Below are 20,321 nucleotides of genomic sequence, written 5' to 3'. Positions count from 1 at the left end.
CTCATTGTATTTGCCCTAAATATGACCCACCATAACATGCAATGATCTCCCAGGATGAGCGGCCACGTGAGATTTCTCTGTCTGATGGGATTTTATTACTGTGAAGGTAAAGGAAACATAAAGCAGAGGTAGCATGATGATTTCAAACCCACACCCACTTTTCAATTGACAGATAATAAAGACATCAGTCTTGAAGGTTCGTTTTTAATTAAAACATGAACTAAATATATGCGCTCGCTCCATAATACATTTGTCTCCTACGCAGTGAAAATTGGTTTTCACAGGATACTTTTGAATCTGCGAGACATATTCTCACTGCGGCTACAGTCTGTGTCGCAACTGAGCTATCCTTTGAAAATGTAAGGGTGGTGGCACAGGGGCAAACACTCACCTACTACCACACATTGCTGTTGTGTATGCCAACATGCGGGTCAAGACAGTCTGAATGTATCCTTTGTAGACAGTGAACCTGCTCTGCTGCTTTTACTACCAAAGAATGGACTGTGGTTGGGGGATCATGTATTGATACATATATTTTTGGAAGTATTATTCCTGATGTTTTAAAGATCCAGTTGATCCAGGACTGATACTGACTGATGTCTGTTCTTCATCCTTTCTAAACTTCACTCATTTTCCATTGAGATATTATTGAGTGTGTACAGTGACTTTACTGTTGCCAGGGGCAGATCTAGAGAGAGCCAGCGTCTGTCCGAGGTTTCTGTCTCTTAAAAGGAAGTTTTTCCTTGCTCATGGTGGGAACTGTTGGGTGTCTGTAAATCATTTAATATTTTTAATTTTATTTTATTTAAGGAGTATGGTGAGATAACTTCTGTTCTGAATTGGTGCTATAGAAATAAAATTTAATTGAAAAACGGAATTGAATAGAAAAAAATTCATGGGATAGCCAGAGGGTGGCAGAAATATATAATGATTTAAGCGCAGACAATCACATCTATCAATATTTGCTTGGAAAATCCCCCAAATGAAGATATTTGAACTCAAAAACATTACATTATTGTAGCACATTAGTAAAGCATTGGACATACATCTAAAAGTGGCATTAGAAATCGATAAATTGTTTTATTTCCAAATCTTCAGACATTCTTTTCTCCATTTTTTCACTGAACTAAAGCCCGTCACTTAGTCTAAAATGTGGCCGTAACAGATCATTCAATTAAATGTATTAATTTTAGTTTTTGAACAATTATTTTAAAAATGAATCTTTATGAATTCTACACTAAACTGGGATGACAGCTGCCCAGCATGCTGGCCCTCTAGATGTGACCCTGTCTAGATCTGTTGCTTTCATAGAATCTTTTGGTCATATTTTAAATATAAATTAAGTTTAATCCTGTTCTGAATTCATACTTATTTTTAAAATGATAACTTCAAAAAACAACAACCATTCTTAAGTAGAGAAAAAAGCTGTAATGTGAAAAACTACTGTAATGTAATGTGAAAAACTACAACCTGTGTGGGGACCTTACAATAAATATTAATGATATTAGTCTGGAATGATGCGAAAATGCATAATTTATTGTCAAATAACATCAGATTTTCTTGAAAAAAAGGACCCTCAAACCCCCACGACCATACAATCCTCCATTGCAATCGCAGCATCTAAGCCCTCCAGAAACTGAGGGAAAACCCTGATATATAGAATAACATTATTCATGCAGATGTAAGGCATGTACTGGACATCAGGCACCACAAAGCAGGCACCCAAATGGCCAGCAGCAGCCATGTTTCAATACATTGTACAAAAGAATGTGTATCTGAGGGAGAATTTCAAATGCGTAATTTATACCCATAGAAATATTAGAGTACACACACTGTCAGGTTGTTAGAGGTCAAATGCCCCGGGGGTTACATTTCCACTGCTATGAGACTATCAAAATAGTCAGGCTGGCCTAAAGTAACAAAGAGAGAGAAACATAAAGATGGACGGGAGAAAGTCAGAGGAATGCAGAAGCCGGTCTGGAGAGAGGATGAAAGTGCATGAAATCAACCAGTGCTCTGTGAGAATAAAAACAGGCACACACAGAAGGACAATCCCAGAGGTCAGGAGGTCCATCTCTGTACCTTTATTCCGAGGACAGTGAGAGAAAGGAGCGCTGACAGTTTCATCATCTCATCCAACACTGATGTAACGCTAAAGCCGGGTCGTGTTCACCCGGCTGCCCAGGGGATTGCCCCAAAGCCCAAGACAAAATCAAACCATCAGGAATGACTGCCATGTCTGGAGTTCTACTGGTACCACTTTCTAATAAGGCAGCCTTTATAATGGGTTTATTAGTTGTAAGTAATGGTTTTAATAATGGGAAATAATAAATTTACCTAGGCTTTATATTTATTTATAAGCCATTAATAAAACTAAGTTTTAATTAAGTCTTTAATAAAGGCTTTTAATCAAAATCCTTTAAGTCTTTAATGTTAAGAAGCTGGTAATATTTCATTATACAAGTGCCTATAGGAGCTGCACGCTGCTACGGTGTGTGTCGAGGCTATAACCCTATAGGCTGAGCTACTGCCAAAATCAGCTCCAAACTCTCCTTCCCAGACCCCAGTGAGGCAGATTCTCAGTCCTACATAGGACCTCCAGCTAATACAGCACAAGATCAAACTGTTTAGTCCTGCCTGCTGCACCTTGGATGTGACACTGTGTACTGCTTGATTATCCGTTATCCATATAATAGCCCCTTCTTCACCTCTTCACTCTCCGACCTTCCTTCTCTTGCCACTTCTGTTATATATTCTACATATTCCATCATAAATGATCTGCTCTGTAAATCACAAAAAGGGAGGAAATTTACATTTAATATTTTTTTGGTTCCATGAGAACTTTTAGGCCGCTATGAGCCAGAGACTGAGAACAAAATTTTTCGGTTTTTCTTTACATATTTTGTAGTATGTATGCTGTCAACCAAATATAAAAGTGGAGGAAAAAACATTTGTAACAAATTATTTTCCAGATGGTACGTTTTCTGTTCATGGGAAGGTTCTTCTGATGGATGACAACCTTGCAACCCAAAGGTATTCTTTAATGGTTTATAATGGATCTATAAAATATTATAGTGTGTTGTTGGTTATCCAATAATAAAGCCATAATTTAAGCCTTAACAAAGTTTGATATATATATAATAAAGAGGTTCCATTCCATACCTTTGCACTTTACAGTGTGCCTCTTCTTCACCCATCATGCTGCCATGGCAGACACTGGCCACGCTGCTCAAGGACACTACTTCAACACGTGGACAGGAGGAGGGGGTCGAACCGCCGACTGATGAATGGATGACCTGCTCGTTCCTGGAGCCACAACCTCCCAGTAATCAACTCCTTGGCTCCTTAAACTACTTTCTGTAATTATTTATCACCTTCAAAATGACTGAGGATCCTCACAGTATGACTTTGCCAATAACAGCAGTCATATGGAGTTTTACTGTACACTGTAAGTAGCCATTTAGTGCATTCAATTTTGTAATCTGCTAGTGTTGCACTACTGCAAGAACACTAAGCAGGAACACAGTCTATAATTTCCTAATTACAACATTTACCAATGCTAATATACAGTACACGTTAATATACTACAATTAAAGCATTGTGAAGTGTAATCAGACTTTTCCCCTAGAATAACAGAGCAGCACATTGATTTATTCCTCCATTATTTACCATGTTCCTGGGCAGAGTTAAGGTGTAGTGGCTGAATAAGAACATTTTAAATGCCAAACACACTCAGCTAAACAGAAGGTAAATGTCATTTAGAAGGTCAATGTTCCATGAGTGGAAATAGGTGTTAAGGTAAACACTATATGTGATGGGCTTTTAACTTTCCTCATGATGGTGTCTTTGCAATATCCTCTCACCCCATGAGTCTATTCATATTGAGCTTGCAATGTGATAGCATAGTTTCTGTGCTATTTCATTTGGAGCACTCTGTCTGCTTATATTGCTTATATCTCCCTGTATGCACTGAAAGCATAAACAATTGTTTTAATCTCCCGGCTCTGCCTGGCTGTTGGTTTACAGAGAATATTTACGCTGAAGGCTCTCCCTCGCTGGCGCTGTAGTTGGAATGAAAAGCGGACGATACAGTAGAGGTGGAACTGGGTATCATCAGAATGCATCAGTTTATTAAACGGGCTGACCAGTGGAAAAACTAACAAAATTGCCACAGGCTCACACTGGGTTTATTGGGGGAATATAGTATGTTGCTATTCTCACCTGAAAGAAAAATAAAAAAGGGGATTTGTTTGCAATGCACACAGGCCCAGACACTCCTTTATAGGCCCAGAGGACTGCGCAGTCCTTTGAAAGATTCTGGCCTCGACAGCCCTATTTTCCTGCGCTGATGAATAAATAAAAATTAGATATGAAATTCATTGTCTGCAATGGCCTGTGTCAGGTGTAATCGATCCAGTGAGGCTGAAAGCGCTCGCTCAACTGGCCCATTACCATTTCTGGCTCAATCATATTACGGCTGCCTTTGACCCATTAAAAACAACAACCCCTTTTTGTCTGGTTTTGTTTTTGTTTATATCAGTGTATGTATCGATGGGTGGGCATGAACAGATGGACTTTAATCTCAAATTTCACACAGCTGAGAAACAACTTCAAAGTGGATCGGCCTGAAGGATTGAAGCAGAGGGGGAAAATAAAAAAAAAAAGCAGAAAGAATAAAGAACAGCAGCATTTACATGAGGAGAGAGATGTATCCAAGGCAGCAGCGGAGGGGAACATACAATATTTAAAAGGTTGGAGACTGAGACAGCCTTTGCAACACAAACTTATTTGATCTGCAACTATTATTTCAAGGGCGTATCAAGGTAAATAATATCGCTGCAGTGGTGGGTTTTTGAAGTTAGAAAAACATGCCAACTGCCAAAACTCATCATGAGTTTCCCCCTCTGAGTTAATAAAACTATTTTTAGTTCAGATTTCATTACAGAGTGTCAATTATAAACAGTCGGGACAGTGGAATTGCCTTTATGATTTGTTTCCCGACATGACACAGCGTGGTGAACATGCACTGACTTAGAAGTGCAGGTGTCAAAGGGAGCCTCACATTGTAGTCGGTGCTGCACAATCACAAAACACTGACAAAAGAATATTTATCAGGCTTTTTTATCAAGAAGAAGATAATTTTTTTTTATTACTGTTAAGGATATCTACAACCTCAACACGTCTTTATTTATCGACACAGTGAGTTTAACGCATAACAGCACATGGAAATCATACAGAAACATGATGTACAATATGCACAATTTATACACAGCGTATGGTACACAAGTACATATATTGACTTGGCTTACAGGTGTATTAAAAAAGTTTTATTTTTTAGTCTTGTTCCCACGTACAAAGCATTTTCTTTCATTCTTACTATTTGTGTGCACTTGCTCTCACCTCACCTTTTGTTTTCCCTTCTATTTTTTCTCAGTCTTTTGTATTTGCTTGTGACTTATTTTTCTCTGATATTTTTAATAAGTGCTCCTTTGCCCTAAAATTTACTGAAATGCTAACCACAAAAATAATTACACTTCCCAGATAAAAGAAAAGTTTGATGGGTGTATTGATGTTGAAAAGATTTCCATAATGGTGGTACATTCAGTATATTATTGCTGTTGCTCCCTCAAAGCCCTGTAATGATCGATCCTTCTCAGTCCGAGTTTCCATTTAGCAGGCGACGCACACTGACCCGTGGTCACATTAGCGCTCACTTCTAAAAGAGACAGAGGGACACTTCAACATTGATCAGGGTGTTTTAATCTCAGTAAGATTAAGAGCCCTCCAGTTAATTATAGAACAAAAGGCAGGAGGCAGCCACTTTAGATCCTGAACATGATTAAGAAGAATACAAGTGGATAAGCACACTTCACAGAATCAAAAGCCATTTACTTTTTGAAAGCCAAAAAAGGACAGATATAATTGACCTTTACTCAAGTTATTTACTAGGGCAGATAGGGCAGGGACAAAAATGGCTGAAAGAAACACAGACTGCACCAGTTTTCACTGTCTGTATTATCTTATGTCCCAAATTTGACGCCCTGGGAGATTCAACAATCAACTATCTTTCTCGGCTCTGATTGGTTGTTTTCATTCAGGCCTAGTGAATTCTTACAAATACCATTAGGAGCACTAGGAGGAGCCAGAGGAACCAGATTTTTTCACAGATTATCTGTGTCATGAACTACTGTCAGGATATAGTGAAAGTTTCAGCAAAAACTGACAAAAACATGTTTTCATGAAAAGTTACTTACAGCAGCTTTAAGAGATTTGGGGAAATTTGTTTTATTGCTGATAGTTAGATAAGAAGATTGATATTATTTGGTAAACATGGAGACTTATTATTATATATATGTTAAGACTTATTATTATTATTATAAAGACTGGAAACAGGAGGAAACAGCCAGCCTGGCTCTGTCTAAAGGTAATGAAATCTGCCTTCCAGCTAAACAAGAAATAACACTATATACATATTAGTTTGTTTAGTAAGTGTAAAACAACAATTCCACCAATTCCCATGCAGACAGTGGACACTCAAGGAAGTTAGGCTACTGGTCATGGCCAAGAAATAGTGGTTTTTACACTTTTGGTTTTTAAACAAATGAGACCTGGCATGTTAACTAGTGAGCTTTAGAGGCATTGGTAAGTGGATTTTATTGTTGGACACAACCAGGCTTGTTGTTTTCCCGTTTCCAGTATTTATGCTAAGCTAAGCTAACTGGCTCTTGCTACGTTTTTACCATACAGACATGAGAGTGGTATCAATGTTCTCATCAAACTCTCAGCAAGAAATCTAATGACGGATTTTCCCGCTCCTACTTAGCTAGTCTGCTTTATCAGGACTGTTTAGATGTCCTCTGATCTGAAATGTCATCACATTCAGATTCAAATGTTGCCAAACTCTGATTGGTGCGTGAAAATGCGTGCCATCTGGATTTCCAACTGCCTACCTAAAATAAGGGAGAAAGTAATGACGAATAAACAATACAGGAATCTCTTATTTGATAAAAACCAAAACTGTTCAAATCTTGGTAGGACTTAGTGTTCACGCACGACCTCATGAGTCAGTGTAAGAAGCGGATGGAGTAAATAGGTTTTTGTGGTCTTTAAGCTATTTCTAATTTTGTTCCAGATCCTCTGAAGCCTTTTTAAAAGACCTCCAGTGGTCCCAGTTCCCAACGTTTGGAGCCCATTGATTCGTATTCTAGTGTTGGAATGGACTTGTCTTCCAGTGACAGATCACTACAGCTTCCTTTGTATGCATTCTTAATCAAATAAGCTGCTCTTACTTTATTAACTCGGACAAGCTTACTTCAGATAAGCCTGTCGTTTTAAGCCACCTCAGAGGGGGAATCAGCCCCCGGAGGTGATGAGAGTTGACTCTGGGAGCCTGAGATGCAAGCTTTAGGTCGCTGTGTTATTGTGTGAGGCTTGGCCCGAGGCTCCAGAGAGAATCACTTCCTCTAATGGAAAACTATTGTCTGCCACTGAGGACATACAACTGTGTGGAATACGGATCAGCCTATCTGGACTTATGCACAAGACAGAATGAAGCTCTCTATCCGATAGAAAGCTATTTTGGAATTGTAATATCCACTGAAGTCGATTCTGATTAAGCAATACATCTGGAATAGACTGTACCCTTGTGTGTGCCTGGGTGGTGTTTTCCAGCATTGTGGTGATGCATACAGAAAACCAAAAAAAACAGCATGAAGGAAGAAAAAATAGCTACCTTTTCTTGCATACTGCCTCATAATTTAACTCTGGCAATGGGACTAAACATTATAAACTGTCACAACAATGCAACAATAAGGCACTTGGTGAATTATTTATTCATTGTGTGTATTGGATATAGGTTAATGAGCACAACAATATGAGATCAGAAGTGTCTTTGCTAAAAATATGATTTCATTCTTTTAGCATATTGCATTATTTATTTACTCATCCTCCCTGGTAGGCGACAGCTAATGTCTAATGTAAAAGTGTTAGACAACAGGCTGAATGAAGAAAGATACAGAGCAGGTTCACAGTCAGTTCAGAACACTCCTGTGTGTATGTAAAATGTATACAGAGCCAGTGAAGCTCTTAAGGAAATATACTCCGACAGATCGTCCCAGAGGATGAGGAACTCCATTTGCCTCGCGGATTTTCCTCTCTCCCTGCCTTTTCTTCAGAGAATGACGACGTGCGATACATCTATTATCTTTCCCCCCCCTTTTTTTTTTTCGGAGTCTCAACAGGTCACTCCATCTTGTCCCCCGCAGGATTCTGGATCCATCTCAGTCCATACTATGAAAATTTGAATGCCCAACGCCTGGCCAAGGGCAGACCCTTTTTGAAGTTGGACAGGCTTTTTCGGGATTTGGTTTGACATTGCGTGGGCTTGAATGTTTGAAGGGAAGCTCGTGTGTGGTTTGTCAAGTCTATTAAGAGAGGAAAGAAGAGACAGACAAACAATATTAGCTTAAAAAAGAAATTAAACGGCAAAGAAAAAAAGGCATTTTTCAGGATTGTCCTTTCATCACACTCTGGTTCAAGGATTTTTTGGGCAACGCAGTCAGGCATTACTTTTCTCTACTTAATACAAGCACGGGGTGTCATTTTCAAACTGCAGCAACAGGGACTCTTTTGTGGTTCACATGACAGTGCTCTTATACACTAATTGCATAGGTACAAAGTGAGGCAGAGAGTCCGTCGGGACAGCTATCCCCTTGAGGGGATTGTGGAAGGGTATAACAGGAGAGCTGAGGGTCGAGCCTCCAAACTAGAGGTGATTCTGAAGGATTTCACAAGCTCCAGAAAAAATATTTTTAACATTAAACATCCGTCAAGAGAACATCAAGTTGCCTCAAAGTCACATTAATATTTAATATGTCATGATAACACTGTGTCCTCTCAAGAATATTTCATTTTGTGCTTCCTATGGGTTTTCAAATCGACACCCAAACCGGTTAGCCCTCATTTGGGATCTTCTCTGAGGGTCAGCCCTTCATCTTTGAGGATTTCTGTTGTTAGACTGTTACTACCCTAGCTGTAACCCCTTACCCTCACCCTTATATAACTGCTTATATTGCATGGTTTAGACCAATACTTAAGATCACACATATTTGAATAATTGAAATAACAGCTATATTTATCTAGTCTCAGTTTTTCTGTAGTCATGGAACCTTTTCAAAAATTTGGAAGGTTCGTTTGATCAAGCTTTGAAACTCAGATATTATATCTGAACCCACGGTGTCAGTATATCTTAATATTCACATACACAAAATCATCATAGACACCATACACATAACTTTCATCTTTGAATATCTGAAAGAATTGTGGAATTAACCTATTGCCCATATTTTGGCAGACTTCTGGGAACATTTTCAAGAATCCCCAAGGGTCTCCAGATCCAACCTTTAAGCATTCAATATTTTTGACCTTTATTTTATCTCATAATTCCAGTATATTATCATGTTTACTTGCATATAAATCATCAAAGAGATCTTTATTTAACTGTTTGGGCTTTAAAGATTAATACATATGAAGACAAAAATGAAGCTATTGCCCATTTTCTGGAGTTCTTGAATCCCCAACCTAGAAGCTTTTTGGCCACTATTGACCCTAATAGGTTAGCTGCATTATGTTGACATGCACATAAAGTACATCAGATACATTACATGTGTCATTTGAAAAACTGGAATTAAGCTGTTGGCCATTTTTCTGCAGCCTTCTGGGAAGTTACTCAAGAGTCCTTAAGGTTCACCAGATCCAACCTCAATGTTTTTTTATCCTCATTCGTCCCCATACTTTCAGTATATTTTAATGTTCACATGCAAAACATCATCATAAACATCAGAAGCGTAATGGCATGTCAAACAACAACATACCTTTAGCACCAATGAGATAATTGGATGGATGGCCTGGTGTAGCCGGGAGGTCAACCTAGAAGGGGAATATAAACAACACTATGACCACGCAGGTTCACCACATAAACATATTTTATAACTAATATGAAAACAAATGCCAAGACACATAATATTTTATGGTTCAATTATTGTAACAGAGGATATATTTTTATCAAAGTCTTAGGATAAAGTTATTTCACTATACAGTTCGTTGAAATATTACTGCTATTTATCATACTTTTTTACAGTTTTTTGTTACAGATATCTAATTATTCCCAGCTTTGTGCATAGATTACGGACTTAACAGAGACAGGAAAACATATTACATTTAAGTTTAGAGAGATTTTATGTTCAACTACGTTAGGGGAGAGGTTAAACTGGGTCAGGTTGTTTACCTTGTGGGACGGAGGTCTTTTTAAACAGCTACTGCCATCCTCTCTCTGCGGAGGTCAGCTGGGGGTCATTTAGAGTCTCTTTAATGGACGGGGCAAAGGCAGGCTCTTTAAACGACTGGGAGAGGGTCACATGACCAGAGAACAGAAAGAGCAAAACAACAAGAGAGTGCAATACACCCCCCCACCCACCGTGTACCGAACCGAACATGGCCTAGAGGTCAAGGAGGCTTTGATGCAGCGTTACGAGCCGTCTGTGTCAGGGTAAACACTCAGATAGTTAATGCGTGTTTACTGATGATGCTTGACGTGATCAGCGTTCGCTTCACATCGAATTATGTGAACAAACAGAGTGGAGAGAGTTTCAAGAGTGGCAATGTCGTTATCGCTAAATCCTCCAAATCTCAGTCGGAGAGATTTCCTACAAAATGCATCACATGGCGCCCAAATACAAATAGGAAACCATTCTTATCAGATTACTAAGGTCATTTACAAGGTCACAAACAGCCATTTGCTGTTTGCACTGTTTGTAAGTGTTTTTGGTAATGCTATTGTTACCACTTTGGATTTTTTGCAGGAACATATGTTGTTATATTTTGTTTCTCACTTAGTTATGACGATATGCATTGTGTTTTAATTCATTACAAGCTTCTGTCTAGTGGATATTCCAAACTTATCTAGCTTTTTCATATTGGTTTGTTAGTTTAAATTATAAAGGCTTTTTATGAGTCCATAATTATTCTCTCCAACACAAGTGTTTTCTTTCAAAATGTTTATTCAGCATCAACAAAGAAGAAAATATTAAAGGGCTTACATAAGCTCAGAATCAATATAGTTCAACAAATCTCTAGATGGAAATTCACCAGCATGTGATTTAGTATCTTAAAATTGATTATTATGCCTACAAAATCAGTATGTCGTCTTAAATCAAAGAATGACATCAAAATTACTTATTTAGAGCATCTAAAAAGAATCACAAAAATTAAAAAGCTCCTGGACTGTTTTGCAGCTCTAGTTGTTCGGTGTACAGAAAGTATGAGCAGCTATTTATAGATGGATTAAAATGGATGTTTTGGGGCCATAATCATGAACACAACTACATAGGCTTTTTTCAGAATAAAACAGCTGACAATATCCACAGTTGCACACCATGCTTTTATAAGCCCTTTAACACTAAATAACTATTATATTACAAAAAGGAGGAAACAGCAAAACAATGTGTATACAGTATGATTTTTTTCTTTTTCAGTTTTTAAATGTTTGATTTACAAGGGACACAATTTCACCAATTACCCCTCAGAAAAAATATCTACAGTACTGCACTTTCCTAGAACTAAGCTACTACATTTTAAAGTGATCAACCACGCAGTTCAAGGTTTGAAGAATAGAGGGTGATAAATTAAGTTGCACTGGCAGCTGTGCAGAAACATTGTATCGACAGCTTATAGTGAGTCACTAATCATTACCAAGTAAAATAGCTTGATACAATGTCATTCTTCACAATCACAGAGCTGAGAGAGAAACTTAATGTACTATGGAGTCTTTCTTAGTCTCAACATCCAGTCGATTTCTCCTGGAGGAAAGGATAGATTACCTCAATTGCTTTACACATTTTACCCAGTGGGAGCATGTTTTTATAATCAGGGGGGTGCCATTTTTGAAAACCAGTTATAACTCACTCAGTGTCTCACTACCACTGTTTCATTAGTATTATTTTGCGGTTTAGTTTTCGATTCTAAAAAGGTGGGAGCGTCCATAAAAAATCCATTACTTGGGTTGAAACAGCCATGAGGACTCAGGTGCGGGTTGTATAAACAGTTCAATATCTGGTGTATGGCTGATCTCTGTACGCTCCCTTGGTTGTTCGTGCTGACTGTGCCTTGCCGCGATTGTTTGCCCACTCTTCCAGACCTGAAGAAGAAAGGAAAAGAAACAGATGGGGAGTGATTACAGAGGCGTTATACTTAAATCATTCATTCATTACAACCCGTGTAAGTCTTTTAAGCTCTATGCAAATATTGTAAATATGCTCCCTTCGATGAAAATAATGCGGAAGGAAAGTTGTGAGCGCTCTGATTGTCAGGTATCGATGCCGTTCATCTCATAACAAAAGCGCTGTTTTCAAGCCGGGGATACAAACAGCGACTCACCCCAAGAAGCTTGACTTTCACCTGGAAGGATGCATCTCAGATAATTGAATGAGAGGATCAAATAGCTACTTGAAAAGGACCTGTTAAGTGGCTCCCAGCAAAAAGGTCACAATTACCATTAGCCCAAATCAGCCCCTGCTCACCCCCTGGTACTGTCAATGTGAAAGTGCCGGTATCGATGGCACCCTTTGTCTGATCTTCAGCCAGCGCTGAGACTTCCCTAGAGCTGAGGCTCACAAAAGGTTGTTGTTTTTTTTTGTACAGGCTCTCTGTTGGCAGCACATAGCCAATACCCCTTAATTAAACCTGTCACCCTTTCACTGACAGTCACTTTGAAGAAACAGACCAAGGTAACCTTGTGTTTCGAGAACAAAGATGCACATCAACGCTGTTTATCTGTTTCTTTTGAACTGTCGCCCCTTTTCTGTGTGACCCATGTGACAGCGTCTTTTATTTCTGTGTGGAGGTACGCAGCACTCTAATGAGTTGAAGGTGCTTAGTTCTTCCACTTGTTTGGCCAAAAAAGTTGGAGAAAGTTTTTATTAGCTCTGACTTCCGAAAATTTCTAATCTCTAAAGCAGGAAGTGAACGCATGCACAGTAGGTCTTCAAAATATGATATCCTTCTGATGCAGAGGATTTTCCTTTTCTTGCCAAATAAGTACTCATGTACATTTTACCCCAGAAAGCTGTCACTTTCATATCTCTATTTTGAGACATGAAAAACTAACAACATAAATCTCTAAAACACTTAGAAAAAGTAAAGTCAAATGTCTGTGATTGAACTCAGCAGACAGAATAATCTATCACAATCCAAATTAAACACTGTGTTCTTATATTTTCACCTGCACTGTCAGAACAGATTTGGTTTGAAATAATTAAAATGTACACACCAGAACCAGAGTCGACATAACTTCCTCTTCTACTTATTTTTCATTTCGCACTTCACAAACATGATTAGAAAAGGATCAACCTTCAGCAGCATGGCCTCCTGTGCTGCACTGTATATTAGCTCTACTATCATTCAAGTGCACTATGCAGCAAATATGACCTTGGCCCACTTTTTCACTGTATCTAGTCAAAAGCTGACACAGTATTGTTGAACAGTATCTCGGTGGCGTTAAATTTGTCTGAATTCTGTGGCGACCGGAGCTGGTTAAATTTTAGTGATATACAGTATCAAACTGCAGGGTAGAGATTTGGTTAGCTGGGGATAGGGGTACATGCATATGAATATATGCATGATGAACCTGACCAAGACTAACCTTCATATAGACATCCTGGCAAATGTCATTATAGTCTGCTAATAATCTTTTCAAGGCCTTTGCACACACTGAAAGCATTAAAAACTCCATATTAACTCATATTTAATCTATTCTGTTTATACACAGACTCCGAAACATTGTCAAAAGACTTAGCAGAGTTAATCTGTGTAATTATGAATGACCTTTTGCTGTAGGATAAAATATGAGCACCCCAACTAGCTGTTTATGGTCGATTTGAAGTGCTGGTTCTTTTTCATGTTTACTTCCAGCGGTTTTAGTGAAGTCAAAGAAAAGCAAAGTAAATTTTAAAGTGATTCTGGAGCTCCAGTATCAGCTTGTTAAAGTCTCCCTGCTTTTGACACTTTCTTTTCTCCTCTGAAGTACAGTAAGGGAATTATCAGTGCTCCAGGGCAGACCTGTTTTTTGGAGTAAACAACCTAAAATTCAAAAATCACTTAAGTCAGTGGGCAAGGTTTCTGTTAGTAATGTCTTTTGTTTTTCTTTGAGAAAAACATAAAAATAACATTTCAAAACTTGGTGCGCAATCATTTCAATACTTGCAACATTTTTATTTTTGTGTGTGTGTCATTTCCTGTAGTCTGTTAATGTTTCCTGGTTTTTAGTGCCATTGTTTTCTCTTAATGAGCCAAATGAACTGAAGGGGTATTGTAAAACATGAATAGTTTGAATAATAAGTTATGGCAGTTGAAATGAAGCTGCCGGTGCACAGTCGGGAAGTAGAAATTGCTGTTCGGACAATTACAAAGATATACAGGAGGAAGAGAGGTCAGCAACTCACCATACGAATCATATGACTCCCCACTGTGTCCGTATTCATAGTAGTCATCTGAGCTGCAAACAGACAGAACACTGAGGTGAATATCAGCATGTGTAAATGAACATGAAATAATACATTTATATTGCACTAAGTAAATGTAAATATAGCTTATTTTCAGAATTAATGTAGAACATCAAAGTCATATTTTTCATAATGCAATCACATCTAATTTATGCAGTGACAATAAAGAAAAACACAGTACTTGTTCAGATATACTCTACTAGATATAAAAATAAAAAAACAAACAAGAGGCAGCTTTCAATCACTCAAAAGTTCAGCCATATTCGTGGTTCTACAAGGCAATTTCCTCTGCCGTATTTCTGCACAAACTTCCAGTTCCATATCGCTGCATATGGAGATCTATGAGAGGTGGCAACTTTAATGAAAAATAAAAAGATGGGGAGGCAAGTTGCATAGCGGTTCATTTCTCGCTTATTTATTTATTTCTTTATTTGCGGTCGCCGGTGAGATGCTGACAGAACAATCCTGCGTCAGTATCATTCAGTAACAGCGCTATCATTCAAGAGAGGCAATTCATCATAAGGCTGCCACTGAGCCGACACCAGCCATCACAGCTGGGTCCTCGCCGCCTGCCTGTCAGTCAGTCTGTCAGCGACAGCAGCACCTCTCTGCTCTCTGGATTAGAGAGCTGAAGGCACCATCCAAAACCCCAACACACCAAATCAACACGCCCGACTGCTGAGGGCAAAGAGGTGACAGTAATGACACACCACAGCACAAGTAACAGATTACATTTTGCTCCAGTTACTGTAATGGGGTAGCTTTTTGTGGTGTGATCTTAAAAAGCCTAACTTGGGTCTGAGAGGTTGAGACACTCCACTCCTCTATCAAATTACACCACAGTTTGCAGCACTCCAGGAAATCAATTTCTACAAATTCTGTCTGCTATCTGCTTTTCTCTGAGCCGTATTCATAAAAAGAAGCTTCACAGTAAAAAAAAAATCCTCTTTGTATATTCCAATACATTCACTGACAAACTAAAGGTGTACCTCTGATTGTTTCCTTCATTATGAGGCATTAATAGTGCTACAGTGTGGTAGGGATCGACTGATGTTTTTTTTTCAGGGCAGATACAGAATATTAGGAAACTGATTTTCAATTTGCAGTAAAGATAAAAACCTTAGTGTACATAAGTACATTTACTCAAGCACTGTGCTTAAGTACAATTTTGAGGCACATGTAGTTTACTCGAGTATTTCCATTTTCCCGTCTGCCTTTAGTGTTGATAGGCTATTATTCCTGATGATCAATCAGATATTGATTTTGTGATTATACAACACATATTCCATTAAATTTCTGTTTGCCATGCTAATGAAATTTGCCAGTTATAAAAGGCACCTATAATCTTGTTTAAAGACCGGTTAACGTCATGCTAAATGCTACAATTTAGCTGAATGATGAATGAAGCTAAATTGGCCAGTTGTTTGCTGTCTTAGCTAGCATACTGGACTACTGGCTATATTCTTATTCATGCTAACAAAATTAGAACGAAACAGCCACTCCTCCTCAGTTCACTTAAATCACAAAAACCCTCCTGATACCTCTTGTTGCATGTGAAGAGAGTTTTGGTTTGCCCAGGTTTTGAGATGTCTGAGATCCATCCATCTCTTCATGCTAGTAAGTAGTACAATTGTGTTTATGGTGCTCCCAGTGCTGAAAAATGGTAAAAGATCTAACTGCAATGCGTCTTTCCAGGAACAGTTCTGTTGAAAATCTTCAGACAGTGTCAGCAGTTTTCTTGGGGACTATTTCGTCAGTAGAAAGTAGTTCCTTTGGAAACCAGTAAAAACAGTGTGTTCTGGGAATTTTGCAGAGTAGGCGGGACACTGTTCTGTGTTTGCTTTGTATTAAAAACATTTAATTTTAAATCAATTGTAAAATGCCCATTGCTAAATACAAATAAAGGCAAGTGAAAAAATATGCTGTCTTGTATTTTGGATGGAGTGATGCCTTTGGCAGCCTCCCCCACAACTGATACTGCTTCTCAACATACAACATGATGACTGGCTGCTGTGTTCTTTTCTGCAACAATTTCTTGGTAAGGATGAACAAGACAACATGACCAATTGAGGACAGTGGGAGGATTCGTTTTAAGAGCGCTATGGCGGCTCAATGAGACATGAGACAGCTCCCTACAGAGGCCCCTGCCTTAAGTCAGGCTTAGCATAAATTTTACACAGTTCATAATTCAACTACAAACAATGCCAAGCCAGCAGAAGCAAACAAGGCTTTTCCCCTGTGCTAGTATAGTCTCCCTCCAAGAAGTGAGGCCAGCTGCTGTTGCTCTGAGCGTGAGGCTTCCAGTCAGCCCTCGCGGCAGAGGTGCCACCATGCATCTGCCACAGATGTCAAGTCACTGCAATATCCTTGACACCACTCATTGGCCGACAGAGACAGAGGGAGGGAGAAGAGAGGGTGACAGAGAGACATAAGAGGACTGAATGCATGTTTTGGCTCATCACGTTGCGTACCCTGAGACAAGACCTGACAGGGTACTAAATAATTAGATTTCACATTATGCTAAAATGCAGGGGTATATTCCAGAGAGGTCGCCTTCAAAATAAGCATACATTTTTATGAATGTCAAAAAATCAATTTGCCACAATTCACAGGTGTTTGCAGACATATGGGGAAAGTGACACATTGGCTCTGTGTCATATTCAACAATAAAATAACATCCAAATAACACAAACCACGATGCTGCACAGCAATGCTAACACTGTTTAGGCTTGCTTACATGCTGTAGGCTGTCAGCATTTTTTCCCTTCATTTATTTTCACTATGTTTATCTCACAAAAAAACGGTTGCAAAAACAGAAGCCTTTTTTTCCCTTTAACTCTTGAAGTTTCTCTGTTGCTAAAGGCAGAAAGGACCAATAATAGTAGTCTGCTGTGCTGAAAGCTGCTCTTTGCACAAAAGAGAAGAGTGCAACAAAAGCTGTTAGGCGCCTCTAATTTCTGAGGTGACATTTTATCAATATTGCTACACAACTTCTCTCCACAGTTACTTTCTCTTCTCAATTACAGAGACCGATGAGTCCAGAGATGCATCCTGAAGGTCAAGGATTCCGGTAAAATTCTGCTTTGTGTAGCCAAAAATTCAACAGCATCTGCTGTCCTACAGCACATTTAACATCAATCACCACTCTGTAGTGTATATATCTGTAATCTAAGCATTCAAACTGAAATTGACATTTTTTTATTGAAGCTATACAATAAAGATTTTCAAAGGAAAATATTACAATAACACCCTTGGTGAGAAAAGATATGTCTATGTTATCTGGCACTTAAATCTACTACAAGGAGATTGTAACTGTTATGAAAAAATATAAATGAAATACTGAAGCCTACATAAACAAACAAGACCATCAGCGAGAAGAGGGTATTTCTGAATAGTTATTCTTAATGCCTGCCACTGGCTTGGATTCAGTCGGATTCACTTTGAAATCAATGAAACAAGGCGGTGGAAACACTACCGCTTTTGTCAACAGGGGGCACCTATGATGTAAGCTTTTAAACAACAAGTCGTTAAGTGACTGAACAATTTAGCTGTATAATTTAGCTTAATTTAAGCATGGCTTTACTAGGAATTACTGCTGACTGGAAATTGCAAACAGCAAGAATACTTGAACGTATTCAGGAAATATGTGTTGCAATGCATAAACACAAGTGACACAAACAACACTCTTCTTGATATACTTTGTATATCCATACAAACAGTGCCTTCATTTGAGAATTTCAGGTTCCTTCAAGTAAAAGAAGAATTGTTGGTGAGTAAAAGTAATTTGAAGTGGTATGAGATAAAAGGTAAAAAAAAAAAAAAATAATAATAATTTGGGAAACTTTAACCTTAAAACCATCTCCACTGTACATTCTACATTTATCATCATTGATCCCAAATCACAGCTTCAACTTGCACAGCTGGCAGCAGGAACACAAGCATGAGATGAGGTGCCTGGGGTGGTTAGATCTCACTTGAGATATTGCCCTGTCATAGGTGTGAAAGTGCTTTGACTTTCTAAATAGGTCAGCTTTTGATTTGACATTCATTAGCGGAAGGTGTCCGCTGGTTTGTGTCTCCCTAAACTTCACTGGCCAAGAAAACCCTCCCACCACATCTGTCTAAAGCGCAGGCGTGCACCATTAAAGGCAAACAACACCTATTAGATAAGCGTGTCTCTTTCATCAGGCATCTGATTCCAGGCCTACTTTTCCACAGGTAAAGACCCTGTCTCTCTAGAGCATCTGTCATCTCTGTAAATGCTTTGTCTTAAGCACTGATGTTGCCGTTCCTGGGCACCCGAAACAGATGGCGGTGTTAAATCTGAATGATGTAGTACACGTCCCTAGTGGACTTTGTTTTCTTACATCGCCATTACTCTTCCAGTCCTCTGTGATAAATTTGAAGAAATCTAGTAGGACATTACGAGGGGCTGCAGAGGTAATACAGTGCCCGTCGGATGTGGATAGAGGCTGCTTTTCTTCTGTTAGCCTATTTCTTCCATATTCCACACTTTAACTATCATGACTGTGAATCCTCAGAACACTTTACTTTCTCCATTCTTGGCACAAGGTTGAAAAGGTAAAATGCTGACGAAAATGCCCCACACTGAATGCTCTGATTACACCAGCTTAGGGGTGATTTTCATAGACAACAATACAATGTAAAATGATGGGGAAAAAAGCAGCCCACTTTTTTTTATACCATTTAGTATAAAATGAAGTTCACATAATTTCAAATGGAACCCCTCCTTATGGATACACTGGTGATTGCTCAGTGTGGTGGTTGATTGCAAAGCTATCTCCAAAGCTGACCCCCTGCTGAAGAGCCACAAAGAGGGACAAAATGGCCTACGGCAAAGATTTGACTTTACAAATGAGTCTTCTTTCTGGTTTTGAACGGACCATTTATGTTACTTTCCTCCTTTTTTGGAGAGTACATGAAATTTTCCTTCAGGGAAAATACTGCCTCTTCAAGTCAAGTCAGTCTACAGTATTCTTTAAAACCCATTATTTGGAAACATGTTTGGGTTGTTACATTGTGACTATTTGGAATCTGTGAAAGACTTTGTCATGTTTTATTGAAGGGACATTACATTTACAATATGCAACTCTTTGTCTTGAGACAGAGTGGTGTAAATCCCGCCATCCTTTCCCTCCGATGGTCTTATTCCCAACACAGCGCCTGTCATTCATCTTGACAAGCTGTCTACCTTGAAAACAGCATCTAGGTACCCAGCATCTGTGAAGCACCGCAGGCATTTCAGAAGCAGACAGCTAACACAGCCAATCTGTACTAAGATTCAAAAAACACTATGCTGTGATTCCTACTAAATGGGTATTGTCTGCCTTAGGGCCCTGACACAACAAGCAGAGCTCAAAGATGTAGCATTTACAAAGGCAGGCTGATCAAATACATTGCGTCACCTGCAATTGAACACAACACAACGAGTATAGCCGATGGCTAGCCAACTACTGACATGCATACATGTTCTGCACCTGCATGAGATGACATCACATGACACTACTATACTCTGTATTTGTGATCTAAAACACATTGTGAAAACAAACAAGCAAACAAACCAGGAAAAACACCTCCTACCATTTTTCACCCCACTGTGAATCTACCTGAAATGGTTTCATTGGAACATACACCGATCAGCCATAACATTATGAGCACTGACAGGTGAAGTGAATAACACTGATTATCTGGTTATCATGGCACCTGTCAGTGGGTGGGATATATTAGGCAGCAAGTAAACATTTT

The 20,321-nt window shown here is 38.8% G+C and overlaps 1 protein-coding gene across 1 annotated transcript in view; it reads right to left on the bottom strand.

Annotated features, from left to right (window-relative positions):
* Nucleotides 1-11,066: 11,066 nt before the first annotated feature.
* Nucleotides 11,067-20,321, bottom strand: part of khdrbs3 (KH domain containing, RNA binding, signal transduction associated 3) — a 101,045-nt gene continuing 91,790 nt past the window's right edge. Inside the window, exons 8-9 of the mRNA XM_035681475.1 lie at nucleotides 14,496-14,548; nucleotides 11,067-12,193 (exon numbers count right to left, since the gene is read on the bottom strand). Coding sequence (XP_035537368.1) covers nucleotides 12,102-12,193; nucleotides 14,496-14,548 — 145 coding nt within the window. The 3' untranslated portion in view covers nucleotides 11,067-12,101. The remainder of the gene's footprint in view (nucleotides 12,194-14,495; nucleotides 14,549-20,321) is intronic.

The sequence above is a fragment of the Morone saxatilis genome, unplaced genomic scaffold, assembly GCF_004916995.1.
Source record: "Morone saxatilis isolate NCDOM2014 unplaced genomic scaffold, NCSU_SB_2.0 Contig9, whole genome shotgun sequence".
Taxonomy (NCBI): domain Eukaryota; kingdom Metazoa; phylum Chordata; class Actinopteri; family Moronidae; genus Morone; species Morone saxatilis.
The sequence above is the reverse complement of the archived record's forward strand: the minus strand, read 5'-3'. Positions and strand labels throughout refer to the sequence as shown.